Raw genomic sequence first — 24114 nt, 5'->3', positions numbered from 1 at the left:
ACCAGTCCATTCTGAAGGAGATCAGCCCTGGGATTTCTTTGGAAGGAATGATGCTAAAGCTGAAACTCCAGTACTTTGGCCACCTCATGTGAAGAGTTGACTCATTGGAAAACACTCTGATGGTGGGAGGGATTGGTGGCAGGAGGAGAAGGGGATGACAGAGGATGAGATGGCTGGATGGCATCACTGACTCGATGGACATGAGTCTGAGTGAACTCCGGGAGATGGTGATAAACAGGGAGGCCTGGCGTGCTGCAATTCATGGGGTCGCAAAGAGTCAGACACGACTGAGCGACTGAACTAACTAACTAAAGTAGCTCTTGTACTCACCTCCAATCAATGAAAGGGAATGCAAATGGGCATATGCTATATAACAGTAGACTATGCTCTTTATCGGAGAAGGAAATGATATCCCACTCCAGCGTTCTTGCCTGGAGGACCCCAGGGACTGGGAAGCCTCACGGGCTGCAGTCTATGGGTTGCACAGAGTCGGACACGACTGAAGCGACTTAGCAGCAGCAGCCTGCTGTTTATGTCTTTCCATAATTCAGTCTGTTTTAATTAGATGTAGAATATTCATGATCCCTTACTGGGCTCCTAACTGCCTAAGGTTACTTGGAGAAGCCCCTGTGGTCATTTTGTGGTGCCTAAGACACAGATGCAGAAGTTGAAAAGTCTCTGTGTTTATTTTGCAGCCTATCAGTGAGCTCTCCTGGGTGTGTCTAAGATGGAGTTCAGAGATCAGCTTGCATCCATTTCAGCCAGGCCTCCCCTTGTTGCTTTTGTCTAACTTCCTACCTAACAGATACATGTATATGTGAGGCTAAGTCCTTTAGCTGTTCACCTGAAACTGCCACAACATTGTTAATCAGCTATACCCAAATAAAAAATAAAAAGTTTAAAGTTTGATTTTTTAAAAAAGGCTTTTTTATTCCAAGATAAAAAATTTTTATTATTATTTTTTAATAATTCCATTGTTGTACATTGTATCTTTTTTGATTTGGATTTTATTCTGGTATGGTAACCTATAGATTCAATTTTATATTTTTTCAGATGGCTGTTTCTGTCCAAATACCATTTATTTAGTAGTCCATCTTTCTTCGCAGTGACTTGAGATGCTGCCTTTATCAGATATCACTTCTGAAAATAATCTGAGTGTATTTCTGAATGTTCTATTTCACTGATCTGTCTATTCATGTATCCGTGACACACTGCTTTGTTGGTTGAGTGTAAGGCTCAGAGAACCGTGCTCTGAAAGGAACACTGAGGGACAGCCTCTACTGGACTGACAAAGTTTATTATCCAGCTGCACAGTTTTATAGTCTCAGGGAACAGAGCATAAAGCAGACTTGCACGTAGCCTTTCTCGATAAACATCAAAGCATTCAAGCATAAAATACAGTTCCCACCGCCCAAGACATAACATAGCCTTGTCGAAACTCTAAAGGGAGTCTTATCATGAAACAACAGTCCTTGCTCCAAGAAACAGGTGGTCAAAAGGAAGCCTTTGAACGCCTCAAGGCCGGGCGTATTGACCCTTCGTCATCCGTTCCCAGCCTCAGGCACTCAATGAATGCTTATAACCCTCCGTTATGGTTGTTCCAGCTCCCAACCTTCATCATGAGTGGAGCAAATATTTGCTCAAAGCCTTCCAGCTCCTCCACATTGAGGATTTTAAATACATTTTCTTATTTCGATAGGTCTAGTAGCACCCTTACTATTACTCTTTGCCCTCAATGTTTTCCTGGCAAATATTCTATTTTTTGGCTTGAAGGATCTTAGTTTCCCAATCAGGAACTGAGCCTGGGTCCTGGGCAATGAAAGCTGAGTCCTAACTTCTAGGGAATTCTCCAGATACTCTTGCTTTTGATTTTTCTTGTTGATTTTTTCATGTGTAAATCAGAATCACTTTACCTAATTAAAAGTAATTATTGGTGTTTGATAGGAATTGTATTACATTCATAAATTTAGAAAAAATTATCCAAGAATAATATGTTTTTCTCCATGTATTTAAGAGGTTTTTTGTGTGATTTGGTGCATATTTTAAATTTTATTCATATAGACCTTTCACAACTATTATGCAAGTTTTATCTCTGGGTATTATTGTTATTTTTATATATTGTTTTATTTTATCTATAAGTAATCAACCTTGTATAAAATGGATCTTCTCTTCCATCATATCTTCTAATTCGTTGTTAATTTAGATACCTTATATTTTTTCCCATTTTGATAATCACTGGTTGCTCTTGTTAGTATAGTTTTTTAGATGATTCCACTTGCTCCAGATGTGATGTTTAAGTGAGAAATAAACTTCTCTATTGTGTGAAAACACTGAGATCTGGGGCTTGTTACTGCAGCATTTCCTAGCTATCCTGACAGATACAAATGATTTTAAAAAATAGAGAGACTAAATACACAAATATATTAATATTAGGGTTAAATTCTGTGCGGACAGTGGTATGCAAACAGGAGTTTAAGAAGAAAAAGCACAATGGAATTCTGTACTGTTACAGAACTTATTCATGTATTTCTAAATTATCTTTGGCTTATTGGGTCTTCCTTAAACTGCAAGGACTTTTTCTAGTTTCCATGAGCAAAGGCTACTCTTCCTTAGGGTACATGGGCTTCTCATTGCAGTGCCTTCTCTTAAGGTGGAGCACAGGCTCTAGGGCTGGCAGGCTCAGTAGTTGTGCTGCTCTGGCGTAGTTGCTCTTCTGCATGTGGATTTTCCCAGACCAGGGATCTAACTGCATCCCTTGCATCAGCAGGTGAATTCTTAACCATTAAACCACGAGGAAAAGCCCTTTATTCATGTACTTTTAAAATGGAAACTAAGGAAATGGCAACCCACTCCAGTACTCTTGCCTGGAAAATTCCATGGATGGAGGAGCCTGGTGGGCTACAGTCCACGGGGTGGCAAAGAGTAGGACACGACTGAGCGACTTCACTATCACTTTTCAGTGGGACTCAAATCACCATAGTGTCTGTATTACAACGGTTAAGAGTAACATCTAGTTGTATTTAAAACCATCTTCTAACGTGTGACAAAAATCAAGTCCTTTGCAACTATTTTAGTGAATGTGGCTGTCATGTCCGACTGTTTGCAACCCTATGGACTATACAGTTCATGGAATTCTCTGGTCCAGAATACTGGAGTGGTAGCCTTTCCCTTCTCCAGGGCAGTTTCCCAACCCAGGGATTGCACCCAGGTCTCCCACATTGCAGGCTGATTCTTTACCAACTGAGCCACAAGGGAAGCACAAGAATACTGGAGTGGGTAGCATTTTAACATGCACTTCTATCTTAGAAATGTCAACCAGTCTTTAGGAACTGTAGATGTTCTCGGCTTGGTCAGGGAAAGATAGACTGTCTGGACCCTCCCAGCTGAGCAGAGACCACAGGATTCCTCCACCTTTCTCCAAGGCAGAACCACTGGCTCTCAGATCCACGCAGGGAACCTGGGAGCCCTAGTAACGTTACAGAAATAGTTGAGAGCAGCTCTGGGAAAGCGCAAACCCCGAAGTCCCCTTTTAAGAGCAAGTGCCCTGAAGTCAGACGTTCGGGTTTCAATCTGGTCGGCTTCCAAGAAGTTGTCTGCTCTCGAAGGAACTTGTCAGCCTCTTCGTGCCTTAACTGCTTCATTTGTAAAACGACTTATTGTGTCAAGTGACTTAACGAATGCAGAGCACTCAGAACGGCGAACGCGAAGAGCGCCGAGCGCGCGAGCTCGGGAGGTCCCGCAGTTGAGCCGACAGCCGACCACACAGGCCGGGGGACGGAGCCTGGCATTGGGGAGGAGCGCGCCCCCACCGCCGCGCCTGCATTTACACAAGGGTTCCTGTAGTGCGGGGCTATTTAAACACACGAAATCGAATACATTTTTTTTCCCTTAAGAAGTTATTATGTTCCACTATAATTATGTTCCACTGGGCCCTTTCCATACCATGAGAGTAGGAACCCAAAGATGGCCTAAGGAAAAATATTCCACAGGAGCGTTTATTCGAATGAGTCAACAGATATCCTGCGGGCGCCATTTGACTTCTGTCTGAACCCCCCCCGCCCTGGACGCGCCAGACGCCGAGACCACAGAAACTCGGCCCGACGGCCTCTGTACGCGACAGTTCCCGGAGGCCTCCGGCTCCCGTCGCCTCGCGGACGTCGGCGGGAGCGCGCACGCCGACACGGAGCCCGGAAGGCGCCGGCGGGTCACGTGTCGGCGCGCCCCCGCCAAGGCGGGCTCCAGGCGGAAGTGAGGTTTGGGCTAGGCGGCAGCGCAGCGTCGGCGAGCAGCGCGGGCTGCGGAGAGGCGGGCCGGGCAGAGCGGGGCGAGCGGGAGCGCGGGCCGGGTAAGCGGCGGCGGCGGCGACCCGGGCCTCGCGGCTCAGCCCCGCAACGGGCAGGCCTACGCAGCGCGCGCCTCTCACCGACCCCGACCGCTGAGCCCGCCCTGGGCCGGCGAGCTCTGATCACTGAGGCCCAGTCTGCCCTCGCGGCGCGGTGAGTGCGGGCGGGGCGGGCGGCGGACTTGGCGGCGGCGTGCGCGGCCGGAAGTGCGGCGCTTTGTGCGGCCGATTTGGGCGGCGCCAAGGTCGGGCCCGCGGCGGCGCTTTGTCCCGCGGGGCCAGACGGGCGGGTGCTGCCGGAGGGAGGCGGGGCTGGGCTGCAGGGCGCGCTGGCAGGTGCGGCGTGGGCGGCGGGGAAGCTGCCCCTGGGCGGGCGAGAGCGGCGTTTGTTGCACAGCAGTGTTCTCTGGGTCTTTTTTTTTTAAGGTCCAGGTGATCAGATCAGGAAAATGCAAAAAATGGGGAAGCAATGGGGTGGTGTTTCGCTTCGTAGGATCTTATCGTTTCCAGTGTGTAAACTATCCACTTTTCTCACAAAGTAAACATTATTCCATTTGCTTGGCAGAAGCTTTAGCTTGAAAGGGTTTCAATGTTTTATCCAGAAAAGACGTGTCGTGGCCCAGCCTTGGTTCACTTTGAAAGAGAGGTGCGCCTTTACAGCGTCCACGAATAGGGTCTTCCTGTTTTATAGTGTATATAAGCGTGCATCTAATGGATTGTATGAGTTAGTGCTTCATTAAACTCATATATAAAAGTATTTTGGAATGTTTTGCCAAGCAAGGCTTTCTTTAAGTGAAAGGTTTGTCTCCTTCCCCCTCCTTAAATTCTCAAGTCACCCTTGTGTAATTTTTAAGATTATTGTCTCAAGTAGTATATGAAAAACTTGGCAATAATAGTAGGGACACATTTTAGAACTTTGGTTAAGTAAACAAGGATTGGGTTAATTTTGCTCTGACAGGAAAGAATTAGGCCAACTGTTCTGTTGTTGAAGGTACTATGGTGCACATTGTGAAGTTTTTTTGTTTTGAGGTTTATAGGGTGGGCTTGCTTTAGTATGTGTTTGCATAATTACTTCCGTTCAGTCGTATTTGTGACTAAATGGACAAACTAAGGTGTGCCTACAAAGGTGCCTCTAGTCAAAGCTGTTTTTCCAGTAGTCTTGTATGGATGTGAGAGTTGGACTATAATGAAGGCTGAGCGCCGAAGAATTGATGCTTTTGAACTGTGATGTTGGAGAAGACTCTTGAGAGTCCCTTGGAGTGCAAGGAGATCCAGCCAGTCCATCCTAAAGGTCAGTCCTGCGTGTTCATTGGAAGGACTGATGTTGAAGCTGAAACTCCAATACTTCGGCCACTGATGTGAAGAACATCGGAAAAGACCCTGATCCTAGGCAAGACTGAAGGCGGGAGGAGTAGGGGACTGCAGAGGATGAGATGGTTGGATGGCATCACCGACAGGATGGACAGTTTGAGCAAGCTCTGGAAGTTGGCCATGGACAGGGAAGCCAGGCATACTGCAGCCCATGGGGTCGCAAAGAATTGGACACGACTGAGCAACTGAACTGAACTGAAGGTGTGGTAGAGGTCCCTGCAGGCTTTAAGAGTTGGAAACTGCAGCCTTTCTCTAGGTTCTGTGTAGCAGTCACTCTGGACACGCGGAGCAGGTAGCATCCCCTCTTCCTGCCTCCTGCTCTTCAGAATAGGGGAAGGATCCTACAAGCCAGAAGGGCGGAGGAAACTGCTATTGGTATTACTGCCTCTGCCCTCTTATCCAGGCCTGATAGATTTGTTAGATTTTTACTTAGTATTCTACTCTACAACTGCCATTCAACTCATTTCCGTTTTAAGGTTAGACAGAATTGTGATGTCAAAATTATTTCAATTTTCAAATGAGAAAATGAGGAGTGTAATGCCACAGAGGTAGAGGATTAGAGTTGGGAAAAAGAAGCTTAAGTGCGTATAAATAATATTATTTTAAGGTTTTTTTTTAATAGGTTTGGTAGCCTAAAGGCAAATTTTTGCCTCCCAAACTTGTCTTATTTAAACAGCTTCTTTTCACTGATCAGTTGAGAGCAATTTTAAAACAGTAGCACACCAGCCAAATAGAGGTATGGTTACTTTTCTTATGCCTGTGTTCCACTTTATGTCTATATCTTTGAAGTTCTGTGCAGAAATATGTGGATGTCTCCCAGCAGATTGGAAATCTTGATAGTGAAGCTCGAGTTTGGAGGCGTTCAGAGTCTGTCTTATTATGTGCTCTTCTTGATGTTATCAGGTGTTACCTAGACTTTCCAGTGTTGATTGTGTTCGGATTTTATCTTGTGTATTGCTGTCTGAGAGAGAGAATTTAAGCCCCTTGACCTTAGTTTTCTTGGTATGAAGAAAAATAATACACAAGGCCTCTACAGTCCACAGGGTAGCAAAGAGTCAGACACGACTGAGTGACTTCACTTTCTTTTTTTTAAAGTTTTAGAATTACTGTTTTGTGTGGGAACTTTGTGTAGGTCATGGTATATTTTGAGACTAGAGAAATTAGTACAGTGATGGATGCTAAATATACTTTTTTTCTGAGGATTATTAGATTTCAAGTTGAGAAATTTTTGCTGTTATCTTTTTTAAACCCTAATCTGCTGCTGCCAAGTCCCTTCAGTTGTGTCTGACTCTGTGCGACCCCATAGGTGGCAGCCCAGTAGGCCCCGCTGTCCCTGGGATTCTCCAGGCAAGAACACTGGAGGGGGTTTCCATTTCCTTCTCCAATGCATAAAAGTGAAAAGTGAACGTGAAGTCATTCAGTCGCGACCCCATGGACTGCAGCCCACCAGGCTCCTCCGTCCATGGGATTTTCCAGGCAAGAGTACTGGAGTGGGGTGCCGTTGCCTTCTCTGAAACCCTAATCTGAGACTTACCTATTTTGCTGCAGATGTCAAACCACCCATAGGAATTCTGACATTTTCATCATTACAAATGCGAAACTTAAAAAAAAAAGTGACACTAGCTTCCCTGGTGGCTCAGAGGGTAAAGCGTCTGCCTGCAATGTGGGAGACCTGCGTTTGATCCCTGGGTCAGGAAGATCCCCTGGAGAAGGAAATTTGGCAGCCCACTCCAGTATTCTTGCCTGGAGAATCCCATGGATGGAGGAGCCTGGTAGGCTACAGTTCACGTGGTCGCAAAGAGTCGGACAGGACTGAGTGACTTCGCTTTCTTTCTTTCTTTCTGGCTCTAGCCTTGAAATTGGGATTCTTGGACCATACCAAATCAGACTGGGAAATTGGTGGTTTCTGGGTGACCATAGGCACTAAAATCCCAGGCAGAGTGGTGATGGTGGTTTTTTACCTTTAACTTTTCATTACTTAAAAAGTATGCAAATGCAACATACAGCCATGTGCCCAACATACCAATCCCATTATGTAGGTTGCTCAGGGCTGGTGCGCTGGGATGACCTTGAGAGATGGGATGGGGGGGTGGGAGGGAGGGTCAGGATGGGGAACACGTGTGCACGCATGGCTGATTCATGTGAATGCATGGCAGAACCACCACAGTATTGTAATTAGCCTCCAATTAAAATAAAAAGAAAAAAAATGTTTTAGATTACAGACATCGTGTCATTTTTACCCTTGTACAGTTTAATACGCACTTCTAAAAATCAATGCATCTTTACATAACAAAATGCTATTCTCACATATAACAAAATTAATGATTGTTTAATGCCATTTGATATCTAGCCCATGTTTGTTTGTACCCCTCAATCCTTAAAATACCTTTTTATAATTTTTTCCATCTTAAAATCAGGATTCAAACAAAAACCTCCTGTGGCCTTTGTTAAATCTATGTTAATCTAGAACCATCCTTCTCCCTACTGTCCGCCTTTTCCCAGACCATTGACTTACTGAAGAAGTGACCCCTTGCCCTCTAGATTCCCTCCTTTTGGCTTTGTCTGATTGCTTTATGGTGTTCAGTATTTTTCTCTAACTCCTGCCTTTTTCTGTCACCTGGGAGGTAGATGTGTAGGGTGCACTGGATTCAGATTTTAGTATTTTTGTAGCAGTACATCTCAGATGCTGCAGAGTGATTCCGTGGTATGAGGATGCACGTAACAGGTGGCCTGGGGGGGCTTCCCTGGTTGCTTAGTGGTAGTAAAGAGTTCACCAGCCAATGCAGGAGACATGGAGTCAATCCGTGATCTAAGAAGACCCCACTTGCCTATGTGCCACAGCTGCTGAGCCTGTGCTCTAGAGCCCAGGAGTGGCAGCGATGAAGCCCGCACACTCTAGATCCTGTGGCGTGTAACGAGAGGGGCTGCCAGATGAGAAGCCGGAGCAGCAGCTGGAGAGTAGCCACCTCCCAGCACAACTAAAGGAAAGCTCGAGCAGCTGTGAAGACCCAGCACAGCCAAAATAAATAAAAATTTAAAAAAATAAGTAGTTTGCTCTTATTGATGTCAAGATTGGTCAGTGGGTTCAGCATTCATGTCCACTGATCGATAAACTGAGCACAATTATATGGTAGTTTGAACATTCTTTGACGTTGGGAAAACTGTCCATTTCCAGTCCTGTGGCCACTGCTGAGTTTTCCAAATTTCCTGGCATATTGTGTGCAGCATTTTAACAGCATCATCTTTTAGGATTTGAAATAACTCTGCTTGGAATTCCATCACCTCCACTAATTATTTGTAGTAATGCTTCCTAAGGCCTACTTGACTTCACACTCCACGATGTTTGGCTCTTGGTGAGTGACGCCACCATCATGGTTATGTGTGTCATTAAGACCCATTTTTGGTAGTTTGTCTGTGTACTCTTGCCGGCTCTTTTTAATCTCTTTGTCCTTTGTTAGGTCCTTAACATTTCTGTCCTTTATAGTGTCCATCCTTGCATGAAATGTTCCTTTAATATCTACAATTTTCTTGACATGATCTCTAGTCTTTGCCATTCTATCTTTTTCCTCGATTTCTTTGCACTGTTCACTTAAGAAGGCCTGAGTTTAGAAAAGGCAGAGGAACCAGAAATCAAATTGCCAACATTCATTGGATCTTACAGAAAGCAAGGGAATTCCAGGAAAACATCTACATTTGCTTCATTGACAGTGCTAAAGACTCACTTTGACAGTGTGGGTCACAACAAATTGTGGAAAATTCTTAAAGAGATGGGAATATCAGATCACCTTCCAGTCTCCTAAGAAATCTATGTGGATCAGGAAGCAACATTTAGAACCAGACATGGAACAACAGACTGGTACAGAATTAGGAAAGGAGTATGTCAAGGCTGTAATATTGTCATCCTGCTTATTTGATTTTTGTGCGGAGTACATTATTTGAAGTGCTGGCTTGGATGAAGCACAAGCTGGAATCAAGATTGCTGGGAGAAATGTCTACAACCGCAGATAGGCGGATGATACTGCCCTAATGGCAGGAAGTGAAGAGAAACTGAAGAGCTTGATGAGGGTGAAAGAAGAGAGTGAAAAGGCTGGCTTAAAACTCAATATTAAAAAAAAAACAACTAAGATTGTGGCATCTGGTCCCGTCATGTCATGTCAGATAGAAGGGGAAAAGGGGAAAGAGTGACAGATTTTACTTTCTTGGGCTCCAGAATCACTGCAGACAGTGACTGCAGCCATGAAATTAAAAGGCGCTTCCTCTTTGGAAGGAAGCTAAGACAAACTTAGACAGTGTATTAAAAAGCAGAGATATCAGTTTGCCACAAAGGTCTGTATAGTCAAAGCTATGGTTTTTTCAGTAGTCATGTACAGATGTGAGAGTTGGACCATAAAGAAGACTGAGTGCCAGAGAATTGATGCTTTCAGTTGGTGCTGGAGAAGACTCTTGAGAGTCCCTGCACTGCAAGGCTATCAGACCTGTCAATCCTAAAGAAAATCCACCCTCAATATTCATTGGAAGAATTTTAGCTGAAGCTCCAGTACTTTGGCCATGTGATGTGAAGAGCTGACTCATTGAAAAAGACCCTGATGCTGGGACAGATTGAATGCAAAATAAAGGATGAGATGGTCAGATAGCATCACCGACTCAGTGGACATGAATTTGAGCAAACTCTGGGAGATAACGAAGGACAGGGAAGCCTGGCGAGCTGCAGTTCACGGAGTTGGAAAGATTCGGACATGATTTAATGACTGAACAACAACAATCAATAAGCATATATTCCAACAGTTCTAAATTAGATTTTATATAACCATCTCAATTTCATGTTTATTGCTATGCAGATTCCTGTATTTCCTGTTGGACAGTTCTATTTATTAGAGAACATTCAGAGCATATGAACTATCTTTGGACTAGAGAGATGCAGGGGGCCAGGGTTGAATAAGCTGCCCTTGAGGGTCAGCATCTTAGGGGAATCTCATCATTTGAACAAGTAACTTAAGAAGCTGGTACGGTATTGTTCATAGACCTTGTGCAAACCTTTTTGTTGAAGTGGGAACTGCAACTTTTTCTTTCATTAATCCTGTTATTTTTTTACCTGTAAGTTTTAATTATAACTTCTTAATCACTTTAGGAAATAGTTATTAGTCTCTTGGGAAGCATAAATGCTTTTAGGAACTATAACTTCTGGGTAGTTTGGATGTATGATATTTAGAATTCAAGTGTAATTCCGTACATTTTTTTTAGTGGCAAATGTAGAGTAAGATTTTATTAGTCGTTTAGACTGTAAGGTTGTGAAAGGAAAGCCTTTGTGGTATTCAGTGCTTTGAGTTGTCTGCAGTTCTTGGCTGTAATGAATAATTTTGTTACAAACAGTTCAGGTACAGGTTTTTGTGTGGATATGTGTTTTCACTTCTCTAGGGTATATACCTAGGGGTGGAGTTGCCAGGTCAAATGGTAGCTCTTGTCTTTAACTGCTATGCTGTTCATCAGCTTCATTGCCTACCAGATGACATCTCCTGCGCAGCCCCACATTTAAGGGTCTCCATGTGATAGTTCCAACCTAACCTATGTCTCCATAATCTTCTTTGTTGATTCACATGTAGCCCAAGCTCCAAACAAGCCCAGTTGCAAAGTGTCCCTAAAGTGCATCTTGCATTTTCTAATTTCTGTGGCTTTTCAAGATCCTACCTGTTGAGAGCTTATACCACCTTTGCAATCCCAAGTTATTCCTGACCATTCCTCTCCTCCTGCATTAAACTTTTGCCCTTCCCACTCAACCTTCACAACACTTTATTCCTTTATGGCCCTTAACACTCTGGCCCCGAATCATCATTGTTATGTCTTCTGACTTGCAGACCTGCCTGTCCAGTACAGTACCCACCACCTACATGTTACTATTCAGAGTTCAGCTAACGTGTAGGTCCTTGGTCTAGCCACATTTGAAGCGTTCAGGTAGTGACTACTGTATGTGGACAGAGCAGATGTACATTTCCATCTTCACAGAAAGTTCTCTGGGACAGCACTTTTCTAGACGGTGAACTCAGAACAGGGACTGTGACTTGTCTTTTTCCCCCCTCTGTGGCCTTTGTGTAGTGCTTTACGTATTCAGTTAAGAAAATGAAATTAGATCCTGGCACAGAAGAGAGAAATAGTGTTGAAAAGTATTCAGTTTTCCAGAAATGATCGTTGAACCAGAGAAGTAGATGAAATATGTGAAAAATCTCCACATCTTATGTTGTAGATCCACCAAGAATGGGTTAAAAGTGCAAGCTAATGGGGATTGACAAGTTACCGATTTGTTTCTTCTTAAACTGTGATGTAAAATACAGTTGGTTTTCATGTCTACTTCTTAGGCTTTGCTCTCCTTGTTTCTAAACTGTTCTGTAGATTTGCATTGTCCAGTATGGTAGCCTACAGCCAAACCCGACTATTTAAATTCAGACTGAAGTTAAATAAAAAATCAGATCCGATCCTAGCCACATTTTTCAGGTGCTCATTGTTTCCTTGTATTAATAGCTAATGGATGCTCTATCAGACAGCACAGATAGGGAGCATCTTCATCCTTGTTCTTTTGGACAGCACTGATCTAGATTTCTGTCTTAGCTGTGGTTGTGGATGTCATGTCAGATTTTGTTCTGCCTTTTGGTTTGGAAGTTAAAGAAATAAGACAGTTATTTAGGTAATGAATGTCCCAATCACTGATATCTCCAATTAATTTCTACTTTAGAACTTAACTGCGCAGGCTAAGGACTTGACCAGGTATACTTTTGTGTGTACTGAACTGCTTGGTTGTGAATATTCTAAGTCAGTAAGCTGAGGTAGAAATTTGAAGTGGTGTGTTTTTGTATTTTGTCTTTGTAATGGAATTTGATGCCAAGAGTGTTTGGAAGTACATGTGTCTTTTTGAAAGTCAGCAGATAGTGGCACCTTTTTGTGTGTGTCATTGTCTTTGGGGCTCGAGGTACTGCAAACAGGACTAAGTTCCAGTTCCCTGTGTACAATCTAGCTGAGGATGCAGTGGGGCAGGCTGCTGCTGCTGCTGCTGCTGCTGCTGCTGCTGCTGCTGCTGCTGCTGCTTAGTCGCTTCAGTTGTGTCCGACTGTGTGATCCCAGGGACGGCAGCCCACCAGGCTCCCTCTTCCCTGGGATTCTCCAGGCAAGAACTGGAGTAGGTTGCCATTTCCTTCTCCAAGTGGGGCAGGCAGACACTGGCAAATACATGTACACTTTATGTTTTTCTCTTTTTTTGGCCAAACCACACAGCTAGTGGAATATCAGTTCCTCAGCCAGGGATTGAACGTGGGTCATGGCAGTGAAAGCCCGGAATTCTAATGGCGAGGTCACTAGAGAACTGCCTGTTTTTCTTTTTAAATAGATTTAATTTTTTTAGAGCAGTTTTGGGTTGAGAGCAAAACTGAGCAGAAAGTGCAGAGTTTGCATATGCCTGTTGCTCCCTCCCCCATTGCTGTTTTTATTTTTAAATTTAAGATCCCTTTAATCCTTACTACCAAGTAAGTCAGTGATTGACTTACTGGATAAGGAATACTGAATAGTCTTAATTAAGCTCACACTTTAAGAATGCATTGGGTGATAAAATTCAGAGGAAGGGATAAAACCATGGTTGTAGCTGTGCAAATTCTTGGACTTGTCAGGCAAAGAAGATTGTGAATTATAGAACATTGACTGGGTTAGTAGAGTTGCTGTAGTTAATTTGTCTCTTTTAGGAAATACACATAAATTTTATTTATTTTTAGGAAGTATATAATTTAACGTGTTGTTTCAGAAATAGAGAAAGGTGCAAAAAGAACATTAAACCGCTCCATCTAGAGGCAGTCATGGTTCATGCTTCATTCTCCTCCCAGGTAGTTTTCCGTCTGAGCTGGAGGTGTGCATGCCCAGGGCGTAGGTGCGCATTTGGGGTCACACTGCATTTCAGTGTTGCACTGCCTCCCCTTTTACCCCAGTTATCGTTATAACATCCTGTGCTTTTAAACACTTAAAAAAGCAGCTGCATGGTATTTCATGCTCTGGATAGATCTGGTTAAGACTATTCTCTGCAATAAGGACATTTAGATTATTTATAGTTTTTTTTGTTTTTAACTGTTTTAAAAAACAGGGACGTGGAGAACACTTTTTTCCTTAGCTTCTGATGGACGCGAGTGTTATAAAGCAAAGCGTGCCGTGTCCTGGGGGGCACCCGTTAGGGCTTTGGCATTCCTTTTCTGTTCTCTGTTGGTTAGCAGCAGCGTGGAGTGCCTTGTCTCTACATTTCAGAACAGATTAGAGAAGGGCCTCTTGCTACCTGCTCTTTTGAGACTGATGATGGAGAAAAACCTGAGAACAAAAGTGCTTGGCTAAATCCCTTTTTTTCCCTTTTTAGTTCTTGAAATCATGAATCCTGTTTATAGCCCGGGTTCTTCTGGGGTACCCTATGCAAATGCCAAAGGAATTGGTTATCCAGGTAAGCACGTGAAATTTTGTTTCCATTATTAAACTTTGAATACATGGTCCATTTCTGTGTCATTAAGAATGCTGTTGATGGACAGACCCAGCTCACGTGGCTTAGATAAGGAAGAAAATGTGTCAGCTCATGGAACTGAAAAAGAGCCTGATCTGGTGGTTCCAAGGGTAGGGACTGGGTCTGGTTTCTTTGCTTCCTGTGCTCAGCTTCACTTCCTCAGTGTTGTCGCAGTGTGGGTCACAGGTCACACTTCTCCCCGTTGTGGTATGGTGCTCAGCCCCTCCCTTGGCTGTGAGTCTCTTCATCCGGCTCTATAGGAAAGCCCCGTGGGACTTCTTGTTCTCTTCATGCCAGCCCCCTGGATCAGGAAGGGGAGCCCACTGGTGAATTTATGCCTGAGCCACATTCTCCACTTTGATGAAGCCTACTAGTCAAACATGGGCTGAAATAGGGTGAAGCAAAATTTGTGAGAATAGGAATTGATGGTCAAAAATAGCAAATGGTTGCCCTAGTTGAAAGGAATAGTTGTCTGTAACATTACAATTTTGGGTTTAGATAATATGGTGGGACAGATACTCTTAAAGCCCTGTTGCTCAAAACCCCTGAAAAATTGAAGAAACATTTCAAAAATGTTTAACTGAACTTTTGCAAGAAAGCCATTTCTACAGCTAAGTATGAAGGTGACATAAAAACCAGAGTATTTGGCCATTGAGTTGATGTGCCTACCCTAGGGGCATTTGTTCTTTTTGGGTTTTAGCAACCCTTTTGGGGACGAAGTAAAGTCTCTGCTCTTCTTAAGGCTGGGATTTGGAGTGGGACCCCTCGTCAGTCTGATTCCTCCAGAGGGTGATACTCCTCCTTAAGAGAGGTAAGTAAATCAGTCCATACTGGTTCCATGGAGAAGTTCATTTCAGCTTGGGCTCTGGGAAGGAAGAAGTCTTTTCTAAGAATTTGTAACCATTCAAGAATGTTTTGGATTCTGCTTTGAATTACTTGTCCTTCCAAGGGGTCCATAAATTGAGAAACTTAACAAAAAACATAGTCTCTGGGCTGCATTACCGCTGAAGCACCTGACAGCAACAAGCGTAGAGCTGTGTGAAGGCAAGCGCTCCCAGTCCAGGTTGTGCGGGTGGCCCAGAGTTCTGCCTGGTAAGTCAGAGTCATTATGAAACACCGTGCTGCTGTTCATCGTGTCTGCGTCACCAGTCATGATAGACAGCAGGAATGGAACATCAGGTGGAAACCACATCAGACAAGCGTGCTGAAAATAACTGAAGATGCAAGAGAAAGAATCACAGCGAAAAAGAACCAACTGGAACTTTAAAAAAAGCATTTGAACAGAATTCCAGTTAAACCACAGGCAAACACTGCTAGAGGAGGGACCAGTCTGCAGCATAAGGAAGGGGAAGTAGACTGGTTACAAAATAGAGGTGTTAGGTTGAGAAGTTTTGAGGAGAATTAAAAGCTCCAGAAGGACTGAGTAGAGAGACTAGAAGAAAAATAGTGACAGGATTTTCTGGAATTGGTAAAAAATAGTTCAGTGGTGAGACCTCCTGTCTTGAATGTATTTGCACTAGTTTAGACAGAGTTCCAGGTAGTCTGCTGAAGAGAATCCTGTGTAGATCTGAAATCAGGGACTAGGTAAAACCTGATGGTGTTAGCATTGCCTGATAGACTATGTAATGAAATACTGGTTGCCTGCCATATACCAGGTCTGTACTTTTTAGGGTTTTTTTGTTTTTGCTCTTTAAAAGGAAATTTCTGAAACTTTAAATCTTTAACATTTTATAACTGATCCTTATTTTATTCATTTCTTTATACCTTGGAGAAGGCAGTGGCAACCCACTCCAGTACTCTTGCCTAGAAAATCCCCATGGATGGAAGAGCCTGATGGGCTGTAGTCCATGGGGTTGCGAAGAGTCAGACACGACTGAGTGACTTCACTTTCACTTCTCACTTTCACCCATTGGAGAAGGAAATGGCAACCCACTCCAGTGATCTTGCCTGGAGAATCCCAGGGATGGGGGAGCCTGGTGGGCTGCCATCTATGGGGTTGCAGAGTCGGACACGACTGAAGTGACTTAGCAGTTAAACCTATCTCTTGCCTTGCTTTTAGTATTTTGATCTCCTTGACTTTGATAAAACTCTCTGATCAGCAAAAGTTCAGTGTAGAAACTTGTAGCCACTCTAGGTATTTTGATTTTAAGGCTAGGATAACTTTAGTACCAAAAACAAGACATCACAAGGGAAGAAAGTACCTTTATACCATTTTATGCTTACCATTCTATACTTTAATATGAACAGATGGAGAGGCTTGTCCATAATTTTCTAAAATTCACACTTAATGGGAAAAAAGGAACATCTAATTGTAGTTACATGAGAGCTGACATACAGTCCTTCATACCTGTGAATTTTGGGTATCATGTCCTGGAACCTGGGATACTGAGGGATGACAATAATTGTGTTCGTATACACCATCTTACTATTGTTTCCTAATTCATAGCTCCTGTATTTGTTTTGTTCACTTTCTTTTTCTTTTGGATTAACCAAATATTTTACATTAAATTTTTCCTTCTGTTAATTTTTGAAAAAATTACTATTTAGTGATGACTAACAATTACAACACATTTTGCCTCCCCCCTTCTTTTGTATATCATTACCATGCCTTAAGACATTACTGTTTTTATTCTGTGCAGTCAACATTAACTCACACATTATTTTCATTGCTTTCTGTATCTATGTTTTTTGTTTGGGATCATTTTCCTTTTACTGGGATAAATCCCTTTAGTTACCCCTCCTCCCCCACTCTTACTGCATGTCTGCTAGCAGGGAATTTTCTTTGTGAAAATGTTTTTATTTTGCTTTCATTTGAGCCTATTTTTGATGAGTGTACTGGTTTTCTGTGACTGCTGTGACAAATAGCTACAAGGATGGTGGCTTTAAAACCATAGAAATTGATTCTCTCACAGCTGTGGGAGTCAGAAGCCAAAATCCAGGTGTGGCAGGGCCTCACACCCTGTGGAAGCTGGAGGGGAGAATCCTTTCTTGCTTCTTGAAATTTCTGGAGCGTAGATTGCTTTGTGCACACATCATCCCAGCTTCTGTTTTCTTGTTTACATCATTTCCTTCTTATCTGTGTTTCACAGTGTGGACACTTGGGTTTAGGCCCCCACCACCTGTAATCTATGATGAGTATCTTGAAATCCTTAACTTATGTCAACAAAGAACCTTTTCCCAAATAAGGTAACATTTATAGGTTCCAGGGATTTGATGATATTTCTTCTGAGGAGTTCCCCCCCCCCCCTTTTTTTTTTTTGCCTGCCACACTGAGTGTACAATTTCAGGCTGGCAGTTATTTTCTCTCAGCACTTTAAAGGTAGTTGTGTTGTCCTCTGGTTTCTGTCATTTTTGTTTCTTTGAAAGTAGCATTTCCCTGTTCCCTCCTTGCTGCTTTTAACATATCTATGTTTCTCCTGTGGAATGACTAGACGTGACTGTGTTTTGTGTTTATTCTGCTTAGTGCTCAGAGTTGTTTGACTGGCTTTTTTTTTTTTTTTATTTAGGTTATGTCAGGTCTTAGTTGCAACATGTGGGATCTAGTTCCCTCACCAGAGATAGAACCTGGGCCCCCTGAATGGGGAGCGCAGAGTCTTAGGCACTGGACCATCAGGGAAGGAAGGAATGGGAAGAAAAGAATATCTCCTCTGAAGTGAAGGTAGTTTTTCCAAAAGAGTAGAGTTTAGTCTCAATTTAAGGAGAACACTTTTAAATAGCTTGGACAGCTCAAAACTGCTATTTAGGGAACTGAAAACCAAGTAAGCCAAGAACAACATTAAAAAAAATTCTGGCAAAGCAGCAAGAGGATGAAAAGTTGGGTTTGTGTAGTTTTCAACACAGAAGTAAGGGAAGAGGCATCTCTTCTCAAAAGGCTCTGAAAACCTGTGGCATCAATGGATAGTTGCAGGGGCCTGGGGTTTCTTTCTCAAAGGCTCCTAGGGCACTCACCCCTGTCGACCCTACACCGTTACTACATTCACCCTTTCTCCCTCCACTTCCACACCGAAGGGGCAGCACTTTCTAGACTTGAACCTCCAGGGACCATCTCTGCAGCCTAGATTCTCCCTGGAGCCTGGGGAGTTCTGCAGCTGGAAGCCAGACTTGCAAGGCTGCCAGAGGTGCGTCGGACCTGGAGAGAGCTGGATGCGGGCGACTGGAGCCTTAAAGCTCACCCACCAAGGGAGAGAAGGAGCACATCTTTTTATGGAGCAGGATCAGCCTGCTCCCTACCCCTTTTGTGATCGATAGTCACTTGATGAGACAGGGACCACCTTCTGACTGTCCCCCTGGACTCTGCCCTAAGAGGCCTCTGGCATCTGTGATAGTGCGGGTCCCGACTTCAGTCAGCTGAGGCCAGCGCTTCAGGGGTCCCTCCAGTCCCATCTCAGACCCCTCCTCCCTGGAGCACAGAGGGACTTGGCTGAATCAAGGGTTCCATGAGCCTATGGACCAGTTTTAATCCCTAGAGCTTGAGATTCAATTAAATATTACTGGAACCTACTGTAAGGTAGGTAGTCTTCCCTGTAGCCCAGATGGTAAAGAATCTGCTTGCAATGCAAGAGACCAGCTGGGTTGGATTCCTGGGTTGGAAAGATCCTCTGGAGAAGGGAATGGCAGTCCACTCCAGTATTCTCGCCTGGAGAATCCCATGGGCAGAGAAGCCTGGCGGGCTCCGGTCTGGCCGCAAAGAGTTGGACACGACTGAGCGAGTAACACTACTGCTACTTCTGTAAGGTTGGGAGACTAGGAGACTGAGACTCAGCACCGTGGGTGCAGCCCTGGGACTTTGCACAGGGCACCCCCTCAACTTCAGGAGGAGGGCTGCTGCAACTCCGCCAGGCCCTCTGCAGCTCCTGCTCCCAGATTCCCCCTGGACTTGTAGGTTACTGGTGGAGCAAGCCTGGCTGGTGGAGGGCAGGGGCAAGATGAGGGACCAAAGACTTAGACACTGTGCACAGGTCTCCTAAACAGCTGCGGCAGCTCAGAGCGAACCTGAGCTCTAGTTTTCAAAGAAATACAGAGTTACTTTGAAGACCACGTTGCAGTCTCTGGATCCGTGGTCTGTTATCAGTTTATCTTTTTTGTTCTTTTTCACTCATATATGGTCCTATGCCTTAGCATTCCTAGTATTTTTTTCATGGAATGTAATACATGGTGTATTAAAAAGTATAGGTGGTCTGGTTGATGTCTTACCCCCCATTTGAGGTATGATAAGAAAAAAACTGTAAGTATTTAGTTTGTACAGCACTTTTTTAAAAGTGTATGTGATGATTTGATGTATGTATATGTTGTAAAATGACTACCACGATTGAGTTTCCCCAAATACCACCACACTGGGGCTTCGAGTTCCAAACAATAAATTTTGGAGGGCACATTGACATTCAGTCATACCGTGCCCCCCGTCCAACTGTGTCCATATATCCTAACTTATCCTTTGTTATATAAAGGGTGTTGTGCACTGAGATGGAATTAGGAGTGCAGACCTCATTGTGGTGGATGACACCTGTGAAGGATCTGGCGGGTGGAAGCAGCGTTGGGGAGGGGGAGCCTCAGGACTGTGGTGCGCGTGTGCAGTGTCAGCTGGCTCGCTGAGGAGCCCTGCTGAGGAGCCCTGCTTTGGAGCCCTGCGGTAGCATCGGCAGGGGAGGTCTCAGCAGGCGGAAGTGGCCGAGAGTGTGCTGCTGCTGAACGCCAGCCTCCTTCCTCCTTGAGGCTGAAGAGGCTTCTGGAATAGAGGTGCAGGCGGTGGTGTTCACTTTGCTTTGTCAGCTTCATCATTGTTCCCTCAGCTCACAAAGGTTGGCCTTGATCTTTGTGTTTTACATAATACTGCTGCATAAGCCTGCAAGTTGTGGGGTTTCCATAGTTTAATTCAACCAGTTCTTTGGATGGATATGTTGTTTGAAGGATTTTGCTATTCCAGTAATACTGTAGTGGATTGTGTTTGAGGAAATTATCTTCAGGGTGGATTCCTTGCGGTGAAATGGCCAGGGGAGCAAGTGTATGCAGATGTAATTTTTTTCCTGTTCTTAAAAATTTTTTTTAAATTTTATATTGGAGTATAGTTGATTAGCAGTGTTGTGTTAGTTTCAGGTCTACATGTACATGTATCCTTTTTCAAATTCTTTTCCCATTTAGGTTATGACAATATTGAGCTGAGCTCCCTGTGCTCTATAGCAGGTTCTTGGTTACCTGTTTTAAATATAGCACCAACTTTACTCTTGTTTACCATAAGTCCTTCTCTAAGTCTGTGAGTCTGTTTCTGTTGTGTAAATAAGTTTATATCATTTTTTTTTTTTTAAGATCCCACATAGAAGAGATACCCCATGATACTTGTCTTTGTCTTGCTTCACTTAGTATGATGACTTTTGGGTCTGTCCCTGGTGCTGCAAATGGCATTATTTCATTCTTTCAGTGGCTGAGTAATACTTCATAGTACATATACTACATCTTCTAACGCAAATGTAATTTCAAAGGTACTAGGGAAAAATCGTACTTCTTTGTATTCCTACCAGAAGTGTGTGAGTCTGTTGTTTCCCCCACAGCCTTGCCAGCAGAGTGTGTTGTCTCCTTTTGGATTTTCTCCAGTCTGAAGTTAGAAATGTGGTTGGCAGTTCTCTCTGTTCATGTCTTCTGTTGATTGTTTTTTTCTATTTTTTTTAACTTTAAAAATTATTTGCATATTGTGTATTTGCCCATTGTCTAAATAATTTGCAAGTATGTTTCTTGTGAAAAGCTGTCTTTTTTTACTCAGCTAATGGTATTTTTTGCTATTCTGAAGATTTTGTTTTCATGAAGTGATTAGGATTTGAGATCACTTCCAATTTCTTGCAAGAGAGGAGTGCAGTATTTAGCTTTCCAGCCCCTGTGTGCCAGAAGAGAGGTAGAGTAGATGTTGGAGACAGTTTATGGTGCTTGCCAAGGGGCATTTTCAGGAGGACAGTTCTGTGGCCAGTGCAGTGGGCAGGAACAGGAAGGGACAGTGGTTCTCAACCTTGCTGATTGGAGCCTTGCAAATTAGAATCTCCTGGAGGGATTATAGCTCCTCACAGCTAGTTGTGTTGTTAGTAAAGACTAGCAGACCTTGGCTCTGTGTCCTGTAGTGCCCCAGTGACTCGTAACTGGGTCCAGCTGAACTGTGAGGGCCCTAGAGCAGATAACTGAGGCCCCTCTGGTTTTGACCGAAATTTCTTTTGTGTTCACATGATTGATAAGTGGTTATAATTTAGTTATATTAAGGATCCCTCATTTGTGTTAATAAAAGTCAGGTTGCTTGCAAATGGATTGTGAGGTTGGATTTTTCCCAGTTCCATGTGTATATACACTTGTATATGGTTAGAGCCTCTTTAGTGCATGAAGCTCTTAGCGCTCTTATTAATCTTGCTAAGTAATGAATTATGTGAATAAACTCTAGAGTACAGCTGCCAGAAATATTGTGAGTTTTCTGACTTCATTTTGGGTTTTTGTTTTTCCTTCTTCATTTAATTCCACTTCTGTCAAATGTTTTCAGTTATAGAAAGTTGTAAGCAGTTACTCATAGGTTTGAATGACATGTTTGTGATCACGACCCATCACAACTCTGAGGCAAGGAGACACCTAGAGGCAGCCTGCTGAGTACCCACGTGCTGTTGGGCTCCTGAGCTCAGTCTGGGAGTTGTGGTGAAGAAGGTGAGAACAGTCAGGTCTTTGGGAGCCCTGGTTTTAAAATCACACTGTTTTTTATTTTTCTCCAGCTGGTTTCCCAATGGGCTATGCAGCAGCAGCTCCTGCCTACTCCCCCAACATGTACCCTGGAGCGAATCCTACCTTCCAAGCAGGTATGCAAGCCCGCATGTGCTGGGTGGCAAAAGTGTTTTGTTAATGTGACTGTGGGAGAATGCAAAGGGGATGAATTTCAAGAAGAGTGGTTATAGAATTAGAATTTGGGGTTTGTATTGATTTCTTGGTTCATAGGATTAGGCTTCTTGATAAGTAGAATAAAAACTTAATTCGTTTTGCATTTAAAGCTTTGTATATTGCATTTCAGATATCCTTCCACAACACAGAACTTCACTCCAGTCATAGCTTGGTACAAGTAACTGTGCCAGACTTTGTATGTATTTATGAAATAGTGTTATTACTAGAAACTAAAGATCATCTTGCCATATTAATGGGTAGAATTTCCATGTTGCTAACATTTTTAGAGATAACTGATCTCTCTCTAGTACTTTAGCACTTTGATTATGGTTTTAAAAGAAAGTCTTATTTTCTGTGTAAGGTCCATAAGAATATTTTCAGATTTTAGAAATCAGTGGTATGGTTGAAAGTGGAATTTGTTTGAGTCTGAATCTTGTAAAGATAGTTTTTCTTAAATGGGACTTTCCTCTGTGAGCCTTCGTTTTGGTGTTGGCTCATTCCAGGCTTTATTCACCCAGAGTGGACTTTGTGATTGTGCTGCAACTGTGGTGGCCTACACTCTGACCCAGAGGCTCAGCCTCCTGAGTCTGCTGGGGTGTGTTTGTCCCTCGGAACCCATAGCCTCACATAGTTAACTTCACAGGAGAGGAGACAGCAGCAGGGTCGTTGTCCAGAGTTCTTGGTTTGATAATCATAAAATTCTTCCTTCCTTCTGCCCGTGTCTCCCATTCGAGTCCCATCCTTACCGCCTTTGTTCGCCTTGTAGCTCACACCCAAAGGAAGGCCTTCTTGGCGTGGTCTTCTTGCCTCCAAGGTTTCTCTCCTTGACTTCGTATTCCTTGGCCTTATACCAGAGTCATGTTTGCAGGTTGATTTCCCATGACTCTTGAGACACACTGAAGCCTAGAGTCTCCAACTTGGAATTCCTAGGTCTTTGCCACAGTGACCTGTTCTTTCCGAAAAATACTCTCCTTTTGTTTCTGCGTGGCTTTTGCTCGCACTCTTTCGCTTACACCTGGGCTGGAATACCTGCTCCTTCATCTTCTGGGATCTGTAAGGGAACGTCCCTTCCCTGGGATGAAGCAGCATTTTTCCCTGTTACTACTCACTGAATTCTTTAACTGCTAAATGGTACTACTATCTCCTTTTATAAGACATCTTATGGTTTACCTTTCTAAACACAGCTGTCTGCAGGTATGACTGCCTCTCAGTAAACCGCACGTATTTGAAGGGCACTCGATGTGATGTGTGGCATCCTTTCAGTTTCACGTGTTCACTCATTCCTCATCCCCAGAAGTTTTCTCCTGCCCCTTCGTGACCTTGCCTAGGCTCCAGGAAACAGCTCATCTGTTTTCCCTCACTGCAGATTACTTGTAGTTAATCTAAAATTTTGTATAAGTGAATCATATAAAACGTATTTTGGAGGGTGCTGGCTTTCATTCAGCACAATTTTTGACATCCATGTTGTAGTTTATATCAGTAGTTCATTTCTTATTATTTTTCCATTGTACAGAAATTCCACTAATTGCTTATTCGTTCGCCAGTTGATGAACATTTGGCTTGTTTGCAGTTTGAGGCTGTCACAGATGAAACTGCTGTGAATATTTGTGTACATTCTTTATATGAGCATACACTTCCATTTCTCTTAATGAATACTTCAGGCAGGTAGGTATACGTTTAACTTTGTAAGAAACTGCCAAACTATCTTCCAAAGGGGTTGTGACATTGTATGCTGCCACCAGCAGTGAAGGAGAGTTCAAATTCCTTTATATCTCTGCCAATACTTGGTAGTCATTCTTTTTAATTTTAGACATGCTAGTGAATATGTAGTGATATGTTAATGTAGTTTTAACTTGAACTTATCTAATAACTAATAATGTTAAACCTTGATTCATGTGCCTGTTTGCCATTTGACTTTGGTTAACTGTGTACATCTTTTTCTGCCTGTCTGTTTTTAAGTTTGTTTTCTTATTATTGGGTTTGAGAGGTC

The 24114-nt window shown here is 43.3% G+C and overlaps 1 protein-coding gene across 2 annotated transcripts in view; it reads left to right on the top strand.

Annotated features, from left to right (window-relative positions):
- The first annotated feature begins 4162 nt into the window (after window positions 1-4162).
- FAM168B (family with sequence similarity 168 member B) overlaps window positions 4163-24114 on the top strand; it is a 39889-nt gene continuing 19937 nt past the window's right edge. The window contains exons 1-3 of one of the 2 annotated variants that reach the window (XM_069576861.1): window positions 4163-4496; window positions 14091-14171; window positions 21962-22045. In XM_069576861.1, coding sequence (XP_069432962.1) covers window positions 14102-14171; window positions 21962-22045 — 154 coding nt within the window. In that variant the 5' untranslated portion in view covers window positions 4163-4496; window positions 14091-14101. Of the gene's footprint in view, window positions 4497-14090; window positions 14172-14975; window positions 15040-21961; window positions 22046-24114 lie in introns of those variants that run through there. The other variant, XM_069576862.1, reaches the window with a different exon arrangement.

This window comes from Ovis canadensis, chromosome 2 (assembly GCF_042477335.2).
Source record: "Ovis canadensis isolate MfBH-ARS-UI-01 breed Bighorn chromosome 2, ARS-UI_OviCan_v2, whole genome shotgun sequence".
NCBI lineage: Eukaryota > Metazoa > Chordata > Mammalia > Artiodactyla > Bovidae > Ovis > Ovis canadensis.
The sequence above is the reverse complement of the archived record's forward strand: the minus strand, read 5'-3'. Positions and strand labels throughout refer to the sequence as shown.